The 21,562-nt window shown below is 42.0% G+C and overlaps 1 protein-coding gene and 1 long non-coding RNA gene across 3 annotated transcripts in view; one reads left to right on the top strand and one right to left on the bottom strand.

Annotated features, from left to right (window-relative positions):
• Positions 1-21,562, top strand: part of bbs9 (Bardet-Biedl syndrome 9) — a 185,377-nt gene that overhangs the window by 105,568 nt on the left and 58,247 nt on the right. For both annotated transcript variants that reach the window (XM_037785187.1, XM_037785189.1), the window contains 2 exons: positions 7,578-7,827; positions 18,329-18,439. In XM_037785187.1, the coding sequence (XP_037641115.1) occupies positions 7,578-7,827; positions 18,329-18,439 (361 nt within the window). The remainder of the gene's footprint in view (positions 1-7,577; positions 7,828-18,328; positions 18,440-21,562) is intronic.
• On the bottom strand, positions 6,953-20,354 carry LOC119497229. Its single transcript, XR_005208888.1, has 2 exons — positions 18,318-20,354; positions 6,953-7,833 (listed from the first exon to the last, which is right to left on the bottom strand). It is a non-coding gene; the product is annotated as an uncharacterized LOC119497229 (long non-coding RNA).

Raw genomic sequence — 21,562 nt, 5'->3', positions numbered from 1 at the left:
ACAAAGTGAAAACATTGATATGTCTTTAAGGTACGCCTTTATTTTGAATTTCCCATGACACGTTTGTTTCAACATTTCCATCCAAGCAGAACTCCTTCCTATTGTCAAATCATATTTTAGATGTTTTTTGTGAGTTGACATAAATGTAACTGATTTTGTTAACTGATATCGTCTCATATCGATCGCAGGCCCCTGAATCGAATCGAAAGAACTGATATAATAATGTATAGTGATTAGGGCTGCATGATTATGGCCAAAATGCTAATCACGGTTATTTTGATCAATATTGAGATCACGATTATTATCACAACTACTCATAGATTTTAGGGACAAGCTTTTTTTATTGCAATTTCACATTTAAAAAACAGAGCGCTGCTCTCCCTTCCATATTGTGCTACAACCCAACTGTCAAAAAGTCTACATACAACTTCTGTGAAGTTAAAGGGACAAAACACCAGCAGTCCATAAAGTGCTCAATGCCGCTCCCAAAGCTTAATATTCCTGTGAGCCCATGATATCAGTCGTAGGTGGTCTAGAAGGGCGTATCACAGCTTCTTTCATCTGGAATACCACAGCTGGATAGTAAGAGGACACTGTTGAGAGAGATTGTAGCATTCAAACTATAAAAACGAGTGGACAAATGTAAGGGGGACATGTCTTCCTTGTCCCCTGTTGAATTGGGGTTAAAGGTAAATCAGGAAATCCTGTGACTGCAAAGAAAATGTACTTTGCAGTAATGGTACCCATTTTACACTCCCCTTTCTCTACATCCCAGTAGTCAAAAGACACTCATCTGTGCTGCATGAAACATTGAAATATGTAACAGAACACCAAATGACCTAAGACCCATATGTCATCTGTCACATTAGCCTAGATTATGTGATTATCCAGCTGAGGTACAAAGTGCAAAGAACTTTAAAAAATTTCAAAAATGTCCGGCTGCCAATCAGAAAACAAGGTGAGGTTTTCTTCCTTCACAGAAACATGATTCAGACGGGAGGGATATTCCTCTGACAGCAGCTGTATACGCCCAGGACTCTTTATCTGAAGTAAATGGACAGAAATGTTTGGAATAAGGAGGTCAGAGAGGAGAGTAGAAGTTCTTCCTGTCTGCGTTAAAAGAGGTGGATGAGGGAGGGAAGAGGAGGAACAGAAGTAGAAGGAGGAGGAGGAGCGCCAGAGGAAATGCGTCTGTATGGTATCTAACGAAACGTCTCATTTAGCTGCAGCCAACCAGAACACCTCCTGCTCCTCTTCTTGCATTCCTCCTGCTTCTCTTTCTCCTCTCTCCTCTTACTCTCTCCTTCATCAGCCTTCTTGTCTGTTTCTGTTCTATCTTTGTCTTACCTGGACGTTCCTTACTCTCTTGCTCTTTCCTTCTCTTCCTCACCTCTGCTTCTCCTCCTCCTGCATCCTTTTTTTTCTGTCACTCATTTGCCTTATCTTTTACTTTACGTTTGTTGCTTCTCTGCATCTCTCTCATCTTTGTTTCTCTTTAACTGTCCATCCTTCTCCCTTTGTCTCACCAACCCCTTAACACTCCGATGCTGTTGGGACCTCTAGGATAATCACAGCCTCATAAAAGGAAATGACACTTAACAACCACAAACTAAAAACCTAGAGCATTCAGAGGATGTGTGGCTTTCCTAGGTAGTTTGACAATAACGGGGTTTCTGAGCAGTTTCCAGAACAGAAGTGCTCGCCATCTAATCACCAAAAAATGCAATATTTGCAGAAATCTCCAAATGTCAAAAGTTTTTGATACCAAATCCCAACATGGCTTTTCCTATGGTCTTCCTCAAGGTCTTGGTGTCTTAATGTGGTATTTTTGAGGGATTATTGATCATTTTTATCAATTCTTGAGTGGTAAAAAAATGGTTAAATGTAGCACTAAATCAAATGCTATCAACCCAAAAATTGCTGCAACAATTTATGAGACATACGTGAGCATGGGAATGGCCATCACAAACATATATCATCATGTTCTACGTTCTTATACACTTTCACAATTTATTTTAATTGATTAATTAATTTATTAATTGAGATTTATTTCCTATTAATAACGAGAACAACTTGACACAGCGCTTAACTGCATCTCAAATTAATCTTCAGGTTCCCAGCTTTCAGAGGATGTACACCACTTCTATGTGGCATCTACTGTTGACTTTTTATCTACCCGTGAACACCCCCTGTCCCCTACCCCTCTAAAAAAGAAAGCAGAATGGTAAGGGGTTTTAACCCTTTTTAAATCTGTCCTTCCTCATCTTGTCCCCTCTTTTTTCTGTACCTCCCTCCCTTATTCCTTGTCTCCTTCTCTCTCCCTCTTTTGTCTCTTTTTCCATCTGTCAGTCAGCTCTTGAACAGAGTTGCTGACGCTGTCTGTCTGCCTGCTATTCTTGCATGACCCCCACATTCTCCCGCCCTCTGTTTACTTTACCAGAATCCATCACACAGCCGTACAGCCTGCCTCACACTGGCTTCCTGCGCTCTTAACCAAAAATGTCTATATAGTACCTGAAAATGTTTCTTTAGGCTTGTGCCACCGCAAAACTATTTACAGCGCAAGAGCATTTTTAGAATACGTTCTTTGCAGCACGGAGTCGAATGGTTCTCTGGGCCTCATGGTGATATAAAGAACCATTGAAGAGAGTATGAAATGTTTCCAATCAGCAGAATTTAAGCCACATAGGGTCATTATTGTGTTTCACCAGGTGTTGCTTTTATATGAAACATATCACATAGATTGTTTTATCAGTCTTGTTCCATATGACTGGTACCCCAACTTTACAAGAACTTCCTCTCAACCCAACCCAGTATCCCAAAGAGTAATGTCCGTATTGGACGATTCCACCCCTAAAGCCACGTTCAGACTGACTGTGGCTGTGCATGAAAAAATGCAGCCCAATCATTCATCTGAATGGGGCCAGTCGTGTCGTGCAGCAGGGGTGGGCAAAAAAAGAAAATGCAAGGTCGTCTGCAATGCCACATCCGGCGAGGCGATGCGGTGGATAATCAAATGCATGCAAGCGCACATATCTGGAGGATTACACTGTATTTCTAAAGTTAACCTCGCAATTGTAACCATTGTACCATGTTTCGGCGAGGCATGTAGCCCACTAAACCGGCCCTATTTTCTGGGTTGCCCACGGCATCGCCCCAGCGTATCACCCTAATAGTGTAAATGTGTGACCGTACCCTCAAGTGTGATCTGCATAGCTAATCATTTCAAAGACAAAAGCTAAGCAGTTTCTTTTTGAGTGTATTAACACAATGATTGGTGGTGGAATTGACTGCGATGCAAGGGGCACCAGACGTAGTATAAATAGCGAAAAGAGACACATCGGGAGGCCGGGAGGGGAGGGATGAAGGCTTTCATCCAGGAGACCGCTGTTCTTGTACCGCGTGTCACGTTACAATCAGCTGTTCGTTCGTATTCCATGTTCATAACGTTCAGTATAATTTTTACAGTACATATATAGTAGTTTTAAGCTCTTTCCTAAACTGAACTATAGTGGGTTTTGTTGCGTTGTTACGGTTGTTACATTACGTTGTTATGCTGTTACATTATTTTTTCAACACAAACCATGATCTTTTTTCTAACCTTAACCAAGTAGTTTTGTTGCCTAAGCCTAACCAATCGTTTCACAGCGTTAACGTTAAATGCCAAAATTTTTCTGGCGACTGGGTTGAGAATATAACACTACACCACATATTAATAATATAATTAAAGAATATTCATTCCATAATATGTCATCCTGTATCAACTGTTTAATAGAAATGAAACACGATTCCTTGAAATCACTTAAGAATAGAATATCTAAGAAAATACCATTTGAACATTAATTTTCATCCAGACAATTGGTAACATGTTGCACAAGCCAAACTAGATCTTGTAAATGTTAGTAATATGGAATGATTAGGTTATTAAACTTGTTCATATTTTGGATTAAACTCACCGCACACTGCACTTAAATCTCCGTACATGCTGTTGCTCTCCATTCAAATCACCGGTTTCTTTATACCATATTAGGGCTTGTGATAGTCAGTAAGCAAGCATTTACAGTAATTGGTGGTATTTAAAGTTGATTACACCCAGAAGTCGGACAGTGAAAGAAAGTGCAACTGTTGCATGCTGAACTGTGCCAAATCCAGCTTTTCGGATATTCAGAAAAAAAGGAATAGACTGATTTGGTCGAGGGAAGTGATTGTGTGGAGGATTTTTGTCCCCTGGAGACTGACTGTACAACATTGTTCTCACAGAATCATAACTCTGGTTTCTCAAATGACTTCCCCAGTCATGATGAGGATGTCTGGACTGAGGGATTGCTGTCTGAACCTTTACCCGTCTCTTTGGGAGTACTCCAAGGTTGTGTGCTGGGCCCGGGAACATTTTATCCATGGCCTTCCAGTAATGTTGCAATCACACCTGGGATTTCCCCCATGTCCAACCTAATATTCCTGATGCAGTTCGGAGACTGTTGAAGGACAAAAGACTTATGAGACTTAACAAGAGAAAATAATATATTTTAACCATCTATGTACGTGACAACAGTGAAACAAGGAAGCTACTAAGCTAGATCATTTAAGCTGCCGTCACATGATAAGAAATTAGCTTGTTACTCACCGCAAGGCAGGGCGCAGAGCCTTGCAGAGTCAGCAGGTAAACTATGTCACCAAAAAGCCCGCAAGGACGCCATTCACTGTTTTTAGGCAACAACAACAGTTGCAGCTGTTCTCAATGGTTGCGCTTTGAAAGTTCAGCAGTAGCCGAGGTCAAAGCTGATATAATTTTAACTTTGAGCGCACCGCTGGATCAGCAGGGTGTAGCTCTGCTCCTGGCCGCTGCTGCCGGGCATTGAGCTGTTGACTCTGACTGCAGGTCGAAAGCGGCAGCAATCCAGATCAGGGTCTGTCTACGGCGGGCTGGTCGCTGCCGGAGGCCCCGCTGGAGTCTGAGCTGAAGGAGTTTCTTGTGAACCTGCATGTCGTAAATCGTTTCGTCTGATTTCACAAGGAATGGGACCCAGGAAGAAGAATAACTAAATAGAAATAACCAATATTCTCACAGTCTCGTTTGCTTATAGGTCATATAGAGGCATCAGTATTCAATTTAGACTTTTCCATAACCTGTTAAATGTTCCTCACAGTAATTGAAGATAAAAGCTACAGTTTGCTTTAAAATATATCAGTGTTGTGTTTACAGCCTGTTCTGCTTTAGTAACAGATTTCAAATGTAACATATACACAGCAATCCTTATTTCCTCTGTCAGGTTACTAAAATGTACTCAGTGTTGTCAATATCCCACGAAACAAAAGTTTTGCTCTTTGAGCAGGTGATAAAACCTGACAAAGTAGTCCCTCTGCTCTTCAAACTTCACTCTCAAAATGTCTCTTCAAACAGTGAAGAACAATAAAACCTCTCTTGTGAATCAATGCTGAACATTCACTTAAAAAATACTTCACTTAAAATAATATGGCATGTGCATTAACCCAAAGTCTTCCCTCTTTAAAATAAGTGGAACATGTTCACTTACACAAACCGCTTTAGTCTTCAAAGGTTAGCGAATAATACAATCCCTCTCTTGTTTCTGGGTACAGGAAACAAAACTTCTCTCCAATTTTGGCATTAGTGGGAACTTTGTCTTAATTTATTGCTCTGGCCTCGGTCCAAATCCCGCTCCGCCTTTCTCCGCTTCCTTTCTTCTCGTTCGGGAGGATGAATGTCTAGAGTTTGAGTCTAAAGACATTTAATTTTCCTCCTCAGCATGTGGAACGTATGTGTCAGTATGTGCGCGTCCATGAGCGCGCCAAGTTTCCACAGAAACCTGCAGTTATGTTGTTCCAAGTATTTGATAACCTGGTGAGGTATTGTGGTAAGAGTAGGTCACCCACCTCCCATCACTCCTCCTCTTCCTCCTCCTACTCCTCCTCTCTCATTTTCTCTCCTTCCAGACTCTTTTTTCCCCCCGCTGTCTTCTCCGTCCTCCGTCCTTATCTCTGCTCTTCCTTCGTCTCTGTCTTTTTTTTCCTGTCTTTAATATCTGCCTTCCTCTCTATCATCATCTCATCTCCTTGACCTTCTACAACCCTCTCTCTCTCTCTCTCTCTCCATGTCTCTGTCTGTGTCTCTCTGTCATCATCATTACAGGGTTGATTACCTGTCATTATGGCTCATTAGGGGCCTATCAGTATGGCGGCAGGCAGGGGGGAGGAGGGGTTGCTGGGTAAGCGAAGAGGGGAGAGTGGGAGGCTACCTGTCAACACACCCTCACACACACCCAACACACACACACACAGCAGACTCAGACTCACCCATCTGAAGTCATCCATTCAGGCTGGTTATGGGTGCAGTACAAGATAGGTAGGTGTGTGTGTGTGTATGAGAGAGAGAGATCAGAGATGTCCAGACCAGATATCTTGGCCGGAGACGACAGAATGGGAGAGAGAGTGACAAAAGACATGTTTCTCTCCTCCTCTCTGCCTTTTATTACCACTCTGCGTGTGTGTGTGTGTGTGTGTGTGTGTGTGTGTTCCTCCCTTTCGATTTTACGTGTTTTATTATTTCGTTGCTCTTTCATAAATGTCAAAAACGTCGTTAAAGCATAAAGATTTAAGGTCAATGATTGTTCATGAAATCTTTTCTGCCTCCTCTTCATCTCCTCTTCATCACCATTATCCTCCCTTTCCCTCCTTTCTTTTCCTATTCCTCCTCCTACTCCTTTTCTCCCTTTCGGGCACCTTCTCTTTATCCTTAGGCCATAAGGTGAACAAAGAAGTGATTTTCATTCCACAACCTGGCCACTACTTTCTAAATGCGTTTTTGCGTAGACAATACCCTTACGGATGCTGTGTTAAAACAGAAAAATCCGTAAAATATCTTGCATTTCTTTTGTCACGATCCATAAATGTAAATAAATGTGAATTTAAAAAAAAAAAAATCTTATGAAGCTGATTTTGCTTGTAACTTCATTTATATTCATCTTATCAACACAAACTATCTCCCAAACTGACATGTACACATGAACCTAAACATCTGAGACAAGTTTTGGTGCATTTGTTTACACAAGTGTGAATTTAAACCATGAAATATGGCTATTTTGTAGAAAATACACTTCAACTTCAGTGATTGGCACCATTTGTTACCCAGATTTGGTGCTAAATTTAACATTTTTTTTACCATTCGAGAATTGAGAAAACATGATCAATAATCCCTCCAAAATACCACATTAAGAAACCAAGACATGGAGGAACACCATAGAAAAAGCCATGCTGTGATTTGGTTTCAAAAACTTTTGGACATTTGGAAAATTCTGCAAGAATTGTGTTTTTTGGCGATTGGATGGCGAGCACTTCTGTTGTGTAAACTGCTCAGAAACCCCCTTATTGTCAATCTACCTAGGAAAGCCATCCATCCTCTGAAGGCCCTAGGTCTTTAGTTTGTGGTTGTAAAGTGTCATTTCCTTTTACACCATTCACACAGAAATGTTTATACAATTTATTGACACATAAATGTACGATAAGGAAAGAAAACTCAACAACATAATCAAATGTTATCATGTCTCCTCCTGTCTCCTCAGGGCTGGGAGGAGAGCTGCGACGCCGCCGTCTCTCACCTCCTGCGGAGCTGCCTTTCGCGGAGCCCCAAGGACCAGGCCACATCTCTGGCCCAGCACGGAGGCCCTGTGCTGGGCCTGCCACGAGACACCGCCCGCCTCAAGAAGCACATCACCCTGATGTGCGATCGCATCAGCAAGGGAGGCCGCCTCACCCTGGCCTCGGAGGCCAACGTCCCTGTCCCTATCCAGGTCCAGAACCTGGCTGCTCCCGGTGAGTCTGGGAGGGGAGGGAGAAGGGGAGAGGGAGGTGAGGGAAGGAAGAAACGGGTGAGGATGAGAGTGGAGGATAGGATGAGTCACGAGAGGCTGACAGAGCAACACATTCTCACTCTCAACTCGTCAACTACCGCCGTTTGGTCAGTGCCCCTCGGCAGAAGCTGGAATCCGAGAGTTTTGACTTGTTTCTCTTAAAAAATTACTCAAACCGATTAATCGATTATCAAAATAGTTGGCAATTAAGTTAATAGTTGACAATTGATTAATTATTGCAGCTCTACTATCCATCGGATTAGCCCAAAATCTGCTTGATGCTGCTATTGCTATTGTACTACAGAGTTGATGAAATCCAATAACAGCACTGGGTAAGTAGAGACTCAGAGATCCACCTTTAAAATATAAAGTGTGTCTTCCAAACACAATTAAAATGATGATTATTAAGAATTTTCAGTGTTAAAATAATCACAACTTCTCCGCAGAGTTAAATCCCTTTACCTTATACAATATATTCCTAAATTTGTTTTATTTTTTGTAATTTTTATAATGTATTTTATCGTACCATCCTATTTTGTTACAGTTAAAACAACAGCTAAAAAGAAAAGGGTGGGTGAAATGAATCTGTCTGGGTATTTATGAGTACGTTTGTGTCCCTTGGTGAAGATTTTAGGCTTCGGCAGGCAAAAACATGAAGCCTATTCACAGCACACTTTACGGCCAACACACAGACTCGTATTTAAATGCATCTGTACACACACACACAGACACACACATTACACAAAAACATACTGCAACAAGTACACAGTAACTCACTTACACATAGTACATGAGAAAAACTCAGTGCAGACACACTCATAAAAACATGGATATGCTCACACACACTAGCACATACAGTACACACACTCATAAAATCATACATATACACACACTCTTTCACACACACAAACACAACGACGCAAACACACACATACACACACACCTTACGGATCATTTAGTCTTGGCTGAAGTTTATAGAGGTCTTTCTGACAAGATCATCAATTACAGTCCGTCTCCTCCTTTCCTCCCTCCCTCCCTGCTCCTTTCATTCACTCCTTCCCTCCCTCATCTCGCCTTTTCATTCAGTAAATTATGTCTAATTATGTTGTACATGTGCAAAATAATTTGTAGAAACAAAGCGATAAGAATAAGACATGTCTTGTCTCGTAGTCTGGAGCTGCAGTTTTTAATCATCCATGTTCCATTTTCCTTTCATGCAGATTAATTCAGCAAGTTTACAACACAGTTTCACAAAATAGAGCAGAAACACACTGGAGCCCGACTGATACTGGATTATTGAGGCAAAATTCTATATTTGAAAGTTTAAAAATAAAATAAACAATTACCTAGATATTTACTGAGCTGAAATCGCCTCTGTTACGTGGCAGCTGATAGCAACGGGACCGCGCAAATGTGTCAGCTAAATTCCGTATTTAAAGGAGCAATATGTAGAACTGACAGCTAGCGTTTAAAATGGGTAACAGCAGTCCAAATTCAAAACATTAGAGACGTGGCCCGCCCGCTCCTCCGGAGTGACTGACACGTTTTCACAATTTGAGGGTTACCTTCTAGACACGACCGCATTAGCCTCCGGCCAGCAGTAGTCAGAATCACTTCACCGGCTGTGTGTCTCAAATACTCACTGCCTTGATAACCCAGCTGCACACGGACCACAGAGAGATGTGCTGAGGCTTTTCAGGTTGGGTAGAATCGAACATTAAATTCCCGCGATGTGTGAATGTGAGCGCGGATGGTTGTCTGTCTCTATGTGTCAGCCCTGTGATAGTCTGGCGACCTGTCCAGGGTGTACCCCGCCTTCGCCCAATGTCAGCTGGGATCGGCTCCATGAATAGGATAAGCAGTTACAGATGTCGGATGGATGGAATTACATATTGTTCCTTTAAGTTACGCCACTTCTATAGTTATTTTAACCCAAACCATGATCTTTTCCTAAACCTAACTAAGTAGTTTTGTTGGCTAAACCAAACCAAGTTGTTTCCTGTGAAGACAGAAGTTTATTTTGAAAAGACAGTATGCATGTAATGAGCGGAAATCGACACGTTACATTCGTAGGAAAACACATGAAAAATGAGGAATAACGTTTTTTTAAATGCTACTACTCTTACTAAACTTTCTGTCTTTGAGAATTAGTAGTGTCAAGTGTGTGTGTGTGTGTGTGTGTTTTGAGTGTGCATGTGTGTTTGTGTTGAGAGAGAAAGAGAGGAGGTCTATAAAACGTTAAAGGCTTGTTTAAAAGTCATTATAGTGATTACAGTAATTTTGCACAAAGTTCAGTGGAACAGAACTGAATCAATTAATTAAGTGTGTGTGTGTGTGTGTGTGTGTGTGTGTGTGCGTGCGTGTGTGTATGTGTGTAAGAGAGGAAAGAGAGAGTGAATGTGTTTGTGTTTATGTTTCCTTGTCATGCGGTCTCCCCTCTCTCCTTTGGTCGGCTGCCAAAATTCACACACACACAGACACACGCACGCACACACACCCACGCACACACACACACACACACACACAGCGCAGCAGTAAACAGTCGTTTGTTAGCCGTCTCAGATGTTGCTTTTTCACCCACCCGTAAACATACACACTTGTTTACGTTTCCAACAACACCGGCGGCAACCGTTTCCCTCCAAGACCACAGACCCACACACACACACTGGGATACCACACAACAAGCCCCACTTCATTGGTACAGTGTGTGTGTGTGTGTGTGTGTGTGTTAATGTGTTTATGTGAGAGTTTTCTGGATATAAAAACCTTACGACCCACTCTGAGACTGACATTATCACTCTCTTTGTTGGGGGATGGATCAGGTTTTCTTCATGCTGGGACAGATGGGTACAGAGGAAAAGAAAACCTGTTCTTTATTGTTTTTTCTCCTTTTATGGAAGATTGAACCTTAAATCTGTTTATATTATGTAACATTTATTTAATCAGGTAACTTCCATTAAGAATATAGCCCCATCCAGACAAGAGTAATATTACAGAGATGGGTCATAATATATGTATGTATATATATATATATATAGATATATATATATATATATATATATATGCTGCACTGACCGAGACTGAGGTCGGCAACCCACCTGACCCGTCTTGAGACACGGGCGCTGTCTCGTTTACCATGCTTTGTGGGTGTGACTTTTTTGCCGTGTCATCACCATTCTATCTATACAACTGATGTGTTTATGATTCAGTTGTATAGATAGAACAACATTGTTTACAAGAGCACAAAGTTCCTTATAGACCTAGCCTCTTAATTTTGCTCACAAAGTGCACCAGATTGATGCATTTAACTTCATAATGTAAGCTTGAAAGTGTTCTTTCTGAATGCACGATGTTTTTCCAAAGTCGATGTGTAATCTTGTTAAATAGTTGTGATCTCAATGCTGACCAAAATATTCGTGATTAAGATTCTTTCAGCCCTAGGTCACACCTATATTCTCTCTGCCTATCTCTCTCTTTCTCTCTCTCCATCACCTGACCCTCTGTCTCGCCCTGATGACATCATTCAGACCAACAGCTGCACTCTGTACACACACACACACACACACACACACACACATACACACACCTGGTCAGGAGTGTTTATCTCATGGTTCATTAGTCAGCGTGCTGTCACCCACATACACACATACACACATACTGTATACTGTATATACACACTTTATCTCTCTTTGCTGCAGTGAGCAACACTTTTGGCAACACTTGGCCTTCTCTTGTGTTGTTTCTGTCCGTGCTCTCCTGTGTTCTGTCTTTTTTTCCTGCTATTTTCTCCTCTGTTTTAACCTGCAATTAATCTTGTGTAATAGTCTGTTTTGTCGTCTGCTTCTATTTCTCTTTTTCTGTCTTTCTCTTCCGTGGTTGTTTGTCCTGCTCTCCTATGTTGTGTCATGTGCTCAGCTCCGTTCTAATGCATTTAATCCTGCTATAATTTATGAATGTAATGTGTTCTCTTATCTCAGTTACTTTATTCTCTTCTCATAATGTTCACAGTCCAATTGAAAGCAAGCAGACGCACACATCTTCCTATCCACACACCGCTGTAGTGCATGTGTGTGTGTTGCAGTTATTTTCACAGTGTTCCACTGGTAGCTGTGGTTTGGGGCTTGCATCTATTTTGGACCTAAAGAGAGGGGAGAAGATGGGTTGTGCACACATGTATTTATATGTGTGTGTGTGTGTGTGTGTGTGTGTGTGTACGTTCAGAGGACACAGAGCAAAGGAAAATACATGTAGTATGTGTAAGTGTAGGTCATGTCTTGTGTGTAATCCTGACCAGCTGTCTTTGTTCTGTCTCTGTGGTGTTTCCAAATTGAAGAGTTCTCCTCCAGAAAGCTATATATAAAACAGCACAGCTCTATTTTGGAACGAATCAATCACTACCTGAAGTTCATCGTTCAATAAACCTAAAATGTCAGAGCGAAGCTGTTTTTCAGCCCAGGACGGTTTCTTACTGCTCTGTACAAACTAAAATAATCAACTTTAGTTGTTTTATTGAAATGGCAAAGATGTCTTTCTACAATGTTCGACATATCAACACATTCTCACTCCCAACTCGTCAAGTACCGCCGCTTGGTCAGTGCCCCTCGGCATCAGAGACCGACGCAAAGGGTACTTTTTGACGGATATGGGACGGTGTGTCAATATACGCTCGTTACATGCATAGTGTCCTTTCAAAATAAACCTCTGTTTTCACAGGAAGTTAGGTTTAGGCAACACAATCACTTAGTTAGGGTTAGGAAACGGTCGTGGTTGAGGTTAACTTCACTGGCTAGTGACTCACGTGACTGACGATACAGGCGATACAGACGTGACAAAATAAGTCAACGTTACTTTTAGTTTCACACGGGAGTCTAACGCTATTAATACCACGTCACTTGCTTAAATCGTCAAATAAAACCGTGTGTGGGTTTACATTGGAGTTAATTGAAAGCCCGGTTTATCACATACTGTTGCTAAAGTCTGACTCTGTGCGCCGGTTTCCGATGCCGAGGGGCACTTACCAAACGGCGGTATTTTACGAGTTGGAAATGAGAACGGGTTGGACATATACACAATGTGTGGGTGCCTTTGTAGTACTGAAAAGTGGTCTGCAGGTTTAGACTGTGAAAGCTGGACACAAGAGATCAGGTGTGTGATTTATACACACACGCCAGTTTTTAAAGGAATCACACTTCCTGATTTTTGATGTGTGTTTTTCAAAAGCATGTGCAAATTTGTGGGTCTAACATACTGCACGTGTGTGTATGTGTGCGTACAAAGATGTGTATGTTGAGGGGGGATTGAAATAGCGTAAAGCCCACAGCCAAATTGCTGGTAACCACAGCAGCACAGTGTCACCCCCATCTTCAAACCGCAGCCAAGAATAAAGCAGGAATGCGCTGGTGCCTCCACACTGCAGACCAAGACAGCGCTGTCTATTGGAAGCAGCTTCACCCCTCAACCAAGCTGTCCAGAACTGTTCCAAAAACTGGCCCAAAGCTCCCCAAAACTGTCACAGACCAGCGCAGACGGTCCCACACTGTCCCACAATGTCCCAAACTGGCTGGAACTTTCGTCAAGCTGTCCTCAAATTGTCGTGGACTGACCGAAAACCACCCGCATGTGTTTACAAATTGGCTCACAAATGTCCGAAATGCCTCAAACTGTTGCTTCCGGTTTCCTACTGTCCCAGACTATATCTAAACTACATCGAAACTGCACCAAGCTGTTCAAACAATCTCTAAGTGCCCTAAAACTGTCCCTAAATACCTTGAAAATGCCACTAGTTCAAACTGTCGGAAAACTGAAACAAACTGTAAACTGTCTCCAAATGTCTGCGGATGGCCTCTAATCCTCCAAAACAGCCCCATAAAGTGCCCCAAACTGTACTAACACCTAACTAACACTAGCTCAAAGTATACATTTCTATAACTGCACTAAACATCCCCAAATATGTGCCAAAATCTTCTCCTTCCATTCTTGTCCTCAGATATGTTTTTTTCCCAACTGTTTCCAAAACTTCCCAGTGTCCCATGTATCTCTTTCTGTCGTAGCAATGTCCATGACAATTAAAACTCAGTATTGGACTCCAAACACATTTGAGCACCCAAGAAGACCATATTTTAATGGAGGATCACAATACCTCTGATTGTTAGTGGTAATGATTGCACCGGCACTAGTTGTAGTAATGGTCTTTGTTGTCTCCAACCTCGTCTGACTCACTGGATAAAGACTGTTGGTATCGGTCTGCCATTGCCCGCGTATGTCACGCAGCATTCTCATCCCTAGCTACGCTATCTATTTGTCAAGGACATCGTAGCTGCATCCAGTGCTCAGCGCCGCCCAAGACGATTTTGATTGGTTTAAAGAAATACAAACAAACCTGAGTGCTTTTTTCCCTCTATACCAGAATGATAATGTGTGGAGCCAGACCTTTCTTTAGTGCTGACACAGTTGCTGTTGATATCTGGCTATGCGAGTCTCCAATCTGACCTAACTAGATTGACTCATGTTCTGGAGGTAGCACAATACAGGTATATATTCTGTAATAATAGAAACTAGAGGCTTCCTGGTGACTCTATAACAAGCTGAGGAGCCGAACATGCTGCTGAATGTTATGGCTTTCCATTCAGCCTATGAAAGAGAGGGAGACCGACACAGAGAGTAGATTTTGCTGTACTGTAAAACTATTGACCTTGCTGCATTTGAAATCCATTCAAAGTAACCACAGAATATTATATCTGCTATTTCTACTGTTAATACCGTTTCTACTACTACTACTTCTACTAGTACTACTACAAGTACGACTGCAGAGTTTTACACATTTTGGTAGTTTATAGTTATATACAGTATATAGATATCATGCCGCTGATAACTAAATGGGTTTTATTTCTGTAAAAAAAGCAAAACGATAGTGGGGACGGTGGGTACGTTATGTAATCGGTGTTTGCCCGACCACTGTGTAACACCGGTAAAACTGACTACAGCAACAAGCCTAGTGGAAATGAGGCATATTGCTCCAACAGCTGCTTCTACTTCTACTTGACATACTGTATATCAACTGTCACTACCATTGCTGTTACGAATATTGTATAATCATAATATCATCTTCCATTCTGCTGCTTTTCTTGGGTGTTGAAGTATTTTTAAGCGTGATGTGGAGTATTGAGCCTAAACCTCAGGGTTGTCTAAAACTGATAACCCAACCAGTGCGACAAATATAGACCCAACCACGACCGAGAGAAACACAGATACACGCCACAACTCTGACCAGGCGATACTACACCTACTATTTACAGAGAGAGAAGGAGAGAGACGGAGAGGGAGGAATGTGTGAGAGGTCAGCAGTAAGAGACGGCCTGTGTGTGTGTGTGTGTGTATGTGATGTGATTTTGTTTCAGAGTAAGTTGCTCCAGAGGTGGGCTATTTCCTTACCTGATGTTGATGTAAGACTGAGGTTAAAAACACACACACACTCACACACACGGACCCACACATTCCCCGTGAAATTGTAAGACAGCGTTAAAAAAAACCCGACTCGCCTTAGAAAAACACCTGCCCAATTAAGAGCGAGGCATATCCCATTTCAAACAACTGTGAGTGAACATGTGTGTGTGTGAAGCCACAGGCTGTGCTCTCACCAAAGAGAACAAGATTGGCTTTAGAAAAGGCCAGGATAAATATTAGAGAGGGCTTAGGGTAATCTGCACACACACTCTCACACACACACACACAGACGTAGACGCAGTGGGGGAGATGGAGACACACACATTCTCAGACACCTTAAGGTAGACATGATGGCAGACACACACATGCACACTGCGTTTCGTGCACGCATGAACACACACGCGTAACACAAAGGCACGATGTGTGTAGTGCATGTTAAATGAAAGTACCGTGAAACTGGACACAATCCTCGGGAGGAGGAGAGGAAATTAGGAGAAAGGGAGGGATGAAAGGAGGAGGGAAGGAAGGAGAGATGGATAGAAGAAAATGTGGGAAAGAGGAGGCGAGGAGGATGAGGAGCAGACAGGGGAGGAGAGACGAAGAGGACACACAGAGGGAAAGGATGGAGAGGGAGGAGATGGGGATGAGGAGCAGACGCAGACAGGGAGGAGAAGAGGAGACGGAGAGGGGAGGAGAGGAATGAGGAAAGGGGGATGAAGAGGAGACGGAGAGGGGAGGAGAGGAATGAGGAAAGGGGGATGAAGAGGAGACAGAGAGGGGAGGAGAGGAATGAGGAAAGGGGGATAAGGAGGAGACATAGAGGTGGGACAGAGGAGAGACAAGGCGTCCAATTCATCGGCCTCAGGAGCTCCCTAAATCCCGACTGATCCAGGGGATTCTAGCAGGGATTTCGTCACACACACACTCACACATACACACACACACTTGCAAACCACATGTTCAACACTATTATTCCATGCTACATTTCTTCTTTATTAAACTACTCTTAAATGTCGTAGTAAAATAGCAATGTTTTACTTTCACATATTCTCTCAAAGTTGTGATTTATTTGCATATTAATGACACTCTTATCTAATGTGTACATATATGTTCGTGTGAATGCATGCAGAGTACAAACAGAATGAGAAGATATTTATGTAGATGCATTAAATTTTACATTATGAGGATAAAATTGGCCTGATACTGGAGTAACTTAACCAGTTAGCTTGGAGCAGAACTCTGTGCCACATATATATTATTTGCCCTTATGTATTAGTGACTAACAATTTTAATACAGCTTTATTTATAGTGTGGAAATTTGTATTTGACTATACTTTTGCAGAATACAACATTAAAACATTGAACATTAAAATCAACAACGTATAAAACAACGTAAAACAAGTGTTATTGATGCGTAAATCGTGGGGTGATCTCTACCAGCTGAATCAATTGATGAAAGTGGTAGCAAGCGAAAAAAAGAAAATTAATAGAGTTACAGCCTCATGGTTGTATGCCTCTGACAACCAGTCAAGTTGCAGTTTACATCCATGTCTGTCCAAAATGTCAACACTTCATAAATTTATCCTATTAGACATTTGTGTGAAATTGTCAAAAAATAGCATATGAACTCATGAGTTATGGCCAAACTACGCAGAGTACCGTCAGAACTTGAAAACTAACGGCTTCCCGTCATCCCGGGGATAATAGAAAATGTGTTTGGTGACGCAGTAAAGTCACTATTGATGCATCCAGGGGACGCACCCTATTTTTTCCTTGATAATGCTACATTGCAAAACAACAAATCTGTGTTGAAATCAGCAAGCAAGAGCTAGTTAACGTTAGCTGTTAGCTCCGTGCAGGACTGTGCTGCTTATTGGCTGCTAACAGGTAATGTTAGAACTCGTCTTGCAGATATCAAGACGGGAAGTACCATTGATTTACATTGTGATGTGTTCAGGCTCTATCCAGTAAAAAATGTATTAGTTATTTAGTTAATTAGTTAGTATTGGGTGAAGGTAAATTCTAACGTTATCATGATGTGTTCACATCTAATCTTGTAAAATGTAATGTAGTTCTTGGCGAGAAACTTGAATAAATCCAGTTGTTTGAAGGTGATGTTTTCACAGCAATATAAAATAGATAATAGAGAGGGATTTATGACCTGTTTAACTTCCTAACAAATACAAGTATGCAAACGGTAATAAAGGATTGTATGTTTAAGTACATGATTTATTGTTTTACTTTTGCTATTGGTATCGACTACTACATTTCTGGTATTGTGACATCCCTAGTCGTACCAGCGTGATGTTGTTCAGATCAAGGGATCAAACTTGCACCAGTGAAATGTGGTAACACTTGAAAGTAGAATAAAGTGCAGTTGACATTTGATGTGATGTGACGTGACTCAGACAGAGGAAGTAGTCGAGGAAAAGGTGCTACTTTTCTAAAGAGTTGACATGCGTCATGACTATGAAATAAAACTGACATGTCGAAGAGGACATTCACGTCAACCTGCCAAGATACACTTCAAGACGCCGCCAGTGTGCAGGCTTACAGTACATAGTGAACAATGGGTGCTGAATGGGTACTCCATTATATGCATTTTGTTTTGCCTCAGGAGTAAACATTTTTAATTGTCTATCTGCTCTTGTTTGAATGTGATTGATTTTTTTTTTTTTTTGTAAAGCATTCTGAGCTACATCTCTTGTATGAAAAGTGCTTTTACTGCATTCACATACATAAGGGACAGATTTACAGGACTTGATGCAGTCAGAAATTCAGGGCTGCACGCTGGTATAGACAGATTAAAAAAATCTACGTCATGCAAAGTCTATGCAGAATCAGAAATTATAATTTCAGCTTCACAGTGCACACAAAACTACAAAGCAAGCACTACAAGGTTGTTAGGTCAAATCTCAGAACTGTTTGTGTTTGTGAAGTATTCACCAAAACAAAGACAAGAATTTCAAATGTTGCTTATATATAATTTGGCCGATGTATTCCCTCTACCTGTCACTTAGGAGGTGTTGAGCCCATTGCAGAGGTGGCTGGTGACGGGGAGGAGCTGGAACTTCCACAGGAGGCAACCAAGTTCATCAAGAAGAAACAGCCATCTAAGAAAGTCAAGAAAGGTAGGAGCACAAACTCCTCCATTACCTCTCCTTTCTACTGCACTGTCATCTCTTCTCTTTCCCTCCTTTGTGTCTTTATTTGGAGCTGAATATTCTCCAGCTCTAACTCATCACTGGCTCTGCTTCACCTTGTCACGTTTCCAACTGACCCGTGTCGAAATACATCACTCCAGCAGTACATCCGCAGCCTTGCTGCCAGCTTGTCACTAAATCCTGACCAGAGCCCTGACACTGATATCTGTTCACTGTCTGTCACACTATTTCTAATCCACCTCTATTTTCCCTCACGGCATTAGTGCTCTGTCTCATCTGTTATTTGTACATACCGCTTTGACTGCTGCTGGCTCATGGTCTGCAGAATCAGCATGGTTTGGATTCTAGTCAAAACATGAAATCAAACAATAAATCTGGCTTTGGTTCAGATAGGTGTGTCAGACAATGTTTCTGAATGTCTAGCTTTGTTGTTTGTTTATTCCTTTTATCCTGCACTGTTTTTGTTGCTGAGATTTTTGCTATGTGGGCAAAGTCTCAATTTGATGGCCATCACCAAATCCCAGCTGGCATTGCCCTCAACAAATGGCACCAACTCAAAACTTCCCCACATTACTGAACATCTAAGTTCTGGCAAAATGGGTTAATGTCTGTGGAAACAGGTACAAACTCAAAATGTATTTGGGAACAGTGCCTATGGACTCTGAGGTGGGGTTTTGAGTCCTATTTTTTTATAAAGGGGACATCAGATTATTATCACAGTCCTTAGCCTCTCCAGGAAATGTGCCAAGATGCACCCTCTAGGATCTTTGGTGCCGGCCCCTTTCCTTACCCATTATGGTAGCAGCATTCTGGTCATAAAACAGTGCACCTGCTCTTAATCCTTGCTCTCGAGGCGTCATGAGAGTTTGCCCATCCAGTCTGTGTGACTTGTGGTATCTTGTGGGAAGTACTGCAGGAATATGGGATGCCAGGGCCGATGTTACGAGCCAACCGGGTTGGATCTATCTGTATTATCAACAGTGAGTGTGTTATTGACATATTGGACTTAATCAAGGTTGTGCCTTGTCACTTGTTTGTGATTTTCATTTTGATTTTTTTTTGTTTAACCTTTATTTTCCAGGATAATACCATTGAGGTTTACAGGGAGCCCTGGCCAAGATGGCAGCATAAAATGTTCCCATAAAAGCACACACAAGCACACGTAAAACAAACAGCAAATTGTATCAACCAATGGCTTAGCAGCGTTCAGTAGCAGGACATGTACATCCAGTGTTCAAATAGTCCTTAATCCTGCATGTTTCTAAAACAATCTAGTTTAAAGTGACTCTGTAATTCACACCAAGATGACGGTGCAAAAACGTACACATTCACCAAAGACTGTGCGGGTTCAACGACTGATGTACATAATTTGTCCGCATGACCAAAGTATTTGCAGTATCATCAGACTTTGACCCCATTTCACACTGGAGGAGTTTGAAGTGTGAAGTACTTCGGATCAAAGTCAGCAACTCCCAGTCTGAGGCCATGGGTCCGATGATGGGAGTAGATTGCCCCCAGCTCAGACATCTGGTAGGATCTCATAGTATATCAACTACTTCTTTGCACTGAAAGTTGATGTGGGTTGGGAGTCTGGTCAAGATGCCTTCTGGGTACTTTCCTGTTGAGGTATGCTGGGCGTGCCCAACTGGGAGGATACCCAGAAAATCCTGCAAAGATTACATAGATTACCCTCAGGAGAAGCTGAGGGATGTGGCAAGAGTAAAGGACATCTGGGCACTGTATCAAGACCAGATAGATAATGGAAAGATGGACGTTTACTTACAAAATAGTTTGTGTTTTCTTCTGTTACCTTACAAAGCGTACAGTACTGTATTATGTAATGACCACAAGGGGTGGTTTCACTTTTTTATTCCGTATACATGATGCACTTTGAATGATTATTTCACTACCCAGGTTGATAACATTGTAAGAAACTTGCTGTGCTTTGTATTGGACTTCTTTTGTCGTCACAGCTATAATCACAGTGAAGAACGTCCTTTTATTATCAGTGTTATTTCTATAGACAACTTCTTCCGGTGTTGTGACAGGAGAGCTGGGAGTGTGTCCGGCGTTGCTGGCCTACTGTTGCCGGGTCTACACTCACTGTTTTGATGTTTTGGGGAGTTGGACAATGCTCTCATCCTCTACTCAGTGTCTGCCGTCTCTCGTTCACACTTTCACGTCTTCATCCATCTGGTTCTGCTCTCAGTCCGCCCTTCTTAATGTCAGCCTGATAGAGACGTAGCAGATCCGAAGAGGAGTTATCTGGTCGTTTAGCAGAACCTTCAGAACCTAATCATATCGGTTGACACCTCAATATCTTTCTCTCTTTCTTCCCTCCCGTCCACCATCCTGCCATGTTTTGTGTATGTTATCCCATTTAGTTACTAACCTGATTAATCAATCGCACACGTTTCCTGTCTCTCTCTCACACACACACACACACACACACACACACACACACACACACACACACACACGCACAAACACACACACACACACGCACACACAGTCTCCTGCCAGAAAGGGGCTTCTGGTTTGCATTGAGGACAAATCCGTGTTTTATGACAGTTTGTCTTTCCTAAACTGGGGCAGATAGATTCGCTTTGATGGGCTCTACTTTTTTCAACTAGTGTGTGTGTGTGTTTGTGTGTGTGTGTGTGTGTCCGTGCACACTTGTGGTTAATCCAGTCAGGCGTCGCCACTAATGAGAAGGGGAGGTGTGGGAGACACAAAGAGGGCGACACAGGGATCATTAGATATACACACACTTTTCCACATATACATTCATACACACACATGCACACACTGCCAGTGAGTGTGTCAGATGTACCAATGTGTATTTCCTGAGCTTAAAACCACATTCTGCTCACACACACACACACACACACACACACACACACACACACACACACACACACACACACCAGGCTGGTCTCATGCCTACGAAAAGTAATGCACTGTAATTTGTGTATATCCCACGAAATCAATTTGTATGTAATTCACGTAATCGTGAACCAGGAAATATAAAGAACGTGGGAGGAAAGTTGGGTCAAAAAGCACAGGACTTTCACCCAGGACGCCGGCGTT

Source organism: Sebastes umbrosus, chromosome 11 (assembly GCF_015220745.1).
Source record: "Sebastes umbrosus isolate fSebUmb1 chromosome 11, fSebUmb1.pri, whole genome shotgun sequence".
NCBI classification, from domain to species: Eukaryota; Metazoa; Chordata; class Actinopteri; order Perciformes; family Sebastidae; genus Sebastes; species Sebastes umbrosus.
Note: the sequence above shows the minus strand (reverse complement) of the source record. Positions and strands in the feature narration are given on the sequence as shown.